This window comes from Octopus bimaculoides, chromosome 23, assembly GCF_001194135.2.
Source record: "Octopus bimaculoides isolate UCB-OBI-ISO-001 chromosome 23, ASM119413v2, whole genome shotgun sequence".
Lineage (NCBI taxonomy): Eukaryota > Metazoa > Mollusca > Cephalopoda > Octopoda > Octopodidae > Octopus > Octopus bimaculoides.
In genome coordinates, this window is record NC_069003.1 from 9,947,319 (window position 1) to 9,952,533 (window position 5,215).

The 5,215-nt window shown below is 38.6% G+C and overlaps 1 protein-coding gene across 9 annotated transcripts in view; it reads right to left on the minus strand.

Annotated features, from left to right (window-relative positions):
• The window catches only part of LOC106878758 (zinc finger C2HC domain-containing protein 1B), a 55,193-nt gene that overhangs the window by 13,618 nt on the left and 36,360 nt on the right, over positions 1-5,215 (minus strand). For 7 of the 9 annotated variants that reach the window (XM_052976102.1, XM_052976093.1, XM_052976096.1 and 4 more), the window contains 2 exons: positions 2,027-2,088; positions 451-573 (listed from right to left, as the gene is read on the minus strand). In XM_052976102.1, coding sequence (XP_052832062.1) covers positions 451-573; positions 2,027-2,088 — 185 coding nt within the window. Of the gene's footprint in view, positions 1-450; positions 574-2,026; positions 2,089-3,892; positions 4,135-4,181; positions 4,214-5,215 lie in introns of those variants that run through there. The other 2 variants (XM_052976100.1, XM_052976099.1) reach the window with 2 other exon arrangements.

The following is a 5,215-nucleotide window of genomic DNA, read 5'->3' on the forward strand; positions in this document are numbered from 1 at the left end:
ATATATATATATATATATAATTATATGTATTTCTTCTATCTTAATGAATAAAAATTCTTCGGATAGAATAAATGGGTGAATAGAAACCAATGTAGCAAAGAACACAAAATAACTGTGGTGTAGTTTCTGTTTTTAAGGCAGGAACTCCTTGAAATTTTGGGTATTTGAGTATATTTAAAAATTTAAGGAATAGAGAAAACGCATGTTATAATTGCATACTTTATTCCTACATATGTTTCAAAGGATTACAACCTATGTGATCCATAGGGATCTGTGATATTATATATATATAGGTGAAGATCCCTTTGATCATGAATGGCCATGGGATTGCACCTAGAAAGTTACCCTCTCTTAGCTTGGCTATCAAACCAGTACACAAACCATTTAATCATACAGCCACCAAATTACCAAACCTCTCAGCATCCAATGATTTAATCTCAGTTTATTTACCTTTTTCAAATTTTGCTTCACTTGATTTGCAGTTAGGTTTAGTGCTTCAGCTCGTTGTTTTGTGGAATCAAAGATTTTCCTCTTATTGCTCGAAACCTTGGCACATATTTTCCGATGTTTTGGCTGAAATGAAATCAAGTCGACATATTTTTCATTTGCTTAATATTAAAACTGACTCTAACATATTTGATGCAGTGAGCCCAAAAATTAAAATTAAATTTAAATTATACCTTTATTGAAGAGAACAAAGTGTTAATTCATGTCAAAATAAAAAAAAAGCACAGAAGATAACCCTGAAATTTTAATTATTGTATTTGCCATCATATCAGACACAATTTATTTTTAAATCTATCAAAGAATTTCCCAGCATTCTAATGCAGCTGTATTACTCACTCTTTCTTACTGTTTCTTGAGTAACGCTGCAATGGACTGGCGTCCCGTCCAGCTGTGGGGGGAACACACACGCCATAGAAACTGTGAAACCAGGCCCATGAGCCTGGCTAGGCTTTAAAAGGGTGCATAAATAAATAAAATACTTTATACCAGTATATTGTTGTAACAATGTAACTCCATGCAGACAATCATACATTTTCTTCCTACAAAAAACTTTTCAATATCTTTCACTGATGTACTAGTAATATACAGATGCACCTTTAATGCAAGAGTGAATCTCATATGCTGGCAAATACAGTAATTCTTGTCGAAAATTGCAAGGGAGATAACCCCAGAATTTTTATAAATTAAAGTTAATTAAATATGGAATACAGTGAAGGTGGGTGAATTTGATTAGTAGCATAGCAACATAGTGACAACACTGTTATAGTCATTTTAATATTTGTTTGTGACTGATGTGCAGAGGTAAATTTTTTTTTAAATCCTAATCGTAATTATATTTGTTTAGCCACAGGTCAGTCCTGAATGAGCAAACCAGACTTACAAAGGCTTTCCTGTCATGACCTTCCCATCTTTTGTGGTTTTCGGCATAGGTCATCAAAGATAGCAATATTCAATACATTATTTCATTTTCTAAGACGGTAGGGTGTGGTTTGTCATTTGGCTGCTGTTTTTAGCAAGTTAAACTTCCATATAGTGGCTGTACACACATCAGATCGGTCTCTTGTTCTCACACAATGTGCGTGGCAACAAGATACAATCAAGATAACCAAGCTTGTATGAGAATGCAGGAGGTTACCAAAATGACAAAAGAAATCACCAAATCTTGCAGGACCATCTAACATGGTATACATCCAGGCTATCAAACACTGTTCCAGATGTCTGCTCTGCATCTGGGCTTCTAAGTCCAGCACGAAGATGAAATATAGTCACAATTACCAGTAAAGTGTAGAGTACCATGGAAAGACAGGAACAGGTAAGGCCAGAAGCCTCACCAGGTTCCACAGTCTGTTTTCATTTGGTTTCTACAGCTGGATGCCCTTTCTAGCACCAACCACTTTACAAAGTGTACTAGATACATTTAACATAGCACCAACACCAATACGTTTTACATGGTACCATCACCAGTATTTTTTATGTGGTACCATCATCAGTAGTAAAATTTTAATTATCTTATACTTACAATTACTTTTCCGTTAAACTTGCGGCCACAAAACTCACAAGGCTCCAAAATCATATTTCCGACTGGGGAGAGGAAGATGAAAGAAAACAGGGTAATTAAAATTAACAACAAATAAAATTAAGCATAATTAAAATTAACAACAATAAATTCATAACAATATCTTAGAAGAAATTTCCCTACCAGATGGGTCTGGGTTCAGTCCCACTGCATGACACCTTGGGCAAGTGTCTTCTACTATAGCTTTGGGCCAAAGCCTTGTGAGTGGACAGAAGCAGAAAGAATCTCGTCACATATGTGTGTGTGTGTGTGTGGCTTTGTATCAGTGTTTGCCCCCCACCACTGCTTGACAACCAGTGTTTGTATGCTTACGTCCCCATAACTTAGCAGTTTGGTAAAAGTGACCAACAGAATAAGTACACGGCTTAAAAAATAAAAAAATAAGAACTGGAGTAGGGTCATTTGACTAAAAATTCTTCGAAAGGCGATGCCCCAGCATGGCCACAGTCTAATGACCGAAAGAAGTAAAGGATAAAAGATATGTACTTTCTGTACTTTGGTTATGTCGCATTGTTGACATGAAATAATGGGCTGTCACCGTTGTCACTTCCGGTTTCTATTGTAAATTTACTTTAAATGTTTTGGTAAAAGAAAATACAGGAGGATCAGTTAATTATGATTTCATTCAACATATTCCCCTCTCAGATTCATGTTTCTCCCCACTCCCAACCAGGTAAACTGACATCTGGCTGTTCAAGGAAGACTTCAAAAGTAACTAGCAGTGACTTCTCTTGAAAATGGAGTAAATATGACATTGTGGTGTTATCAAGTTTTTCGAGATGTAAAAGATATTGTGTTTATAGACTAAGGCGTAGGAGTGGCTGTGTGCTAAGTAGCTTGCGTACGAATCACATGGTTCCGGGTTCAGTCCCAGTGCGTGACACCTTCGGCAAATGTCTTCTACTATAGCCTCGGGCCTACCAAAGCCTTTTGAGTGGATCTGGTAGATGGAAACTGAAAGAAGCTCGTCGTATATATATGTGTGTGTGTGTGTGTTTGTCCCCCTAACATCGCTTGACAACCGATGCTGCTGTGTTTACGTCCCCGTAACTTAGCAGTTCGGCAAAAGAGACCGATAGAATAAGTACTAGGCTTCCAAAGAATAAGTCCTGGGGTCGATTAGCTCGACTAAGAGGCGGTGCTCCAGCATGGCCACAGTAAACAAGTAAAAGAGTATCTTCAAAAGGGTCACACCATCAATAGAGAGTACTATACCAACTTGCTGAGGCAGTGACACAAAGCCATCAAGACCAAACGCCCAAGAAAACTGACGGAATGGGCCTTGTTTCATCAAGGCAATGGTCCACCACACAAATCCTTGTTTCAGTCGTTGTATATGACAAGCTTTGAATTGGTTGATCATCCTCTGTATTCTCTTGATTTGGCCCAATCTATCATCTGTTCCCCAACATGAAAAAACATTTGGCTGGGAACTATGACGATGTCATATCTGCTGTTGATGGCTTTTTTGAACAAAGTGAAAGCTTCTTCAACGATGCAAGAAATGTGTGGACTGCAAGTGGAACTTCGTTGAAAAATAAACTTCGTCTGGTCACGTTCCATGAAAGTATCTTGGTCAGCCTATGAACTTTTGTATGAATCTGACAGAATTTGGTCAGCCTATGAACTTTTCTGCTGACCCGCGTATATATAAAATAGTAAGAAACAAATGAACGGCTTCAAATCTGGCGTCTCTTATTATACTATGATTGCTTTACGGCACACAAAGCATTCTATTATTCATTGGATTTCTGTTAAACAATTGCAATGACAAGTTAAGAGTGACTGGACTTCGTCGCTGCTTATTACCTGGCAATAGATTAGTTCATTGTCTGTTCTGCGGGATTCTATCTAGCTTTGGTGGCGTAGAACAAGTCTTGATTCTTTAAGATGACCAAAGGGGGGGGGGGGAAGCAAGATGATCACGTTCGGATTTGAACTCAGAGAGTACAGAGATAGAACAAACACTACAAGGCATTTTGTTTCATGTTCTAACGACTCAGTTAATTCAACAGAGTCGATCCGTAACTGCTGAAGGTAATGGAGGAATAAAGTACCTTTGAAAAGCAGTAAAGCATATGGACGTCGGTATACTTGCCTACTCAAGATGTCTTCTACAGCTGAAGCCAGTATGGAAAAAGAAAGCAAAGGTGAGGGAGGAGGAAAAGAGGGATAATGAAACACGAGAGGAAAAGGGGAGGAGATGGGGAGGAATGGTATGAGGGGGAGAGGAAGAGGGATGATGGGGCGGAAAGGAGGAGGCAAAGAAATAAGTTGGAAACCAGGGAAAATTGGGAGGAGACGAAGAAAGAGGGTGAGAATGAGGATCGGGAGAGGAAGAGAAAGACAGGAGAAACTGGTGGAGGTTGAGCAGAAGGGGGAGACAAGAAGATAAGGAAAAAGAAAAACAAAACAACAAAGAGGGGGTCGAAGAAAAAGAAAATTTGAAGAAGGTGACGATGACGACCACTATAGACCCCCCTCCCTCCCTTTAAATATGTTAACATTAAACTTTACTGTTTCCCAAGAAGACGACGTCTCTAAGTAATTAACTTCAGTGATTTATTCCAAGTTAGTAAAATAAACAAGCTTAACTGTTCGGATTAAGCAAAACTAAATGTCCCCCTTTACGAATTCTCTTTAAAACACACGACATATTTATCAGTCATAAATTTCATGTTAGTATAATATAACAGTGATAAATAGCTAAATAAAAAATAGGATGGCCTTGAATTGACAAAGTTCAATAGTGTATTTAGTTAGGTACACGGGATCTAAGGATAATAAACGTGTGCACGCACGCGCGTGTATGTATGTGTGTGTGTGGTGTGTATTGTGTATAGTAATGTGTGAGTGTACGTATGTGTGTGTACTAGTGCATGTATGTGTTTATATCTAAGTACGTTGTGTGCGTGTATGTGTTATTTCTTTACTACCCACAAGGGGCTACACACAGAGGGGACAAACAAGGACAGACAAACGGATTAAGTCGATTATACCGACCCCAGTGCGTAACTGGTACTTATTTAATCAACTCCGAAAGGATGAAAGGCAGAGTCGACCTCGGCGGAATTTGAACTCAGAACGTAGCGGTAGACGAAATACCGCTAAGCATTTCGCCCGGCGTGCTAA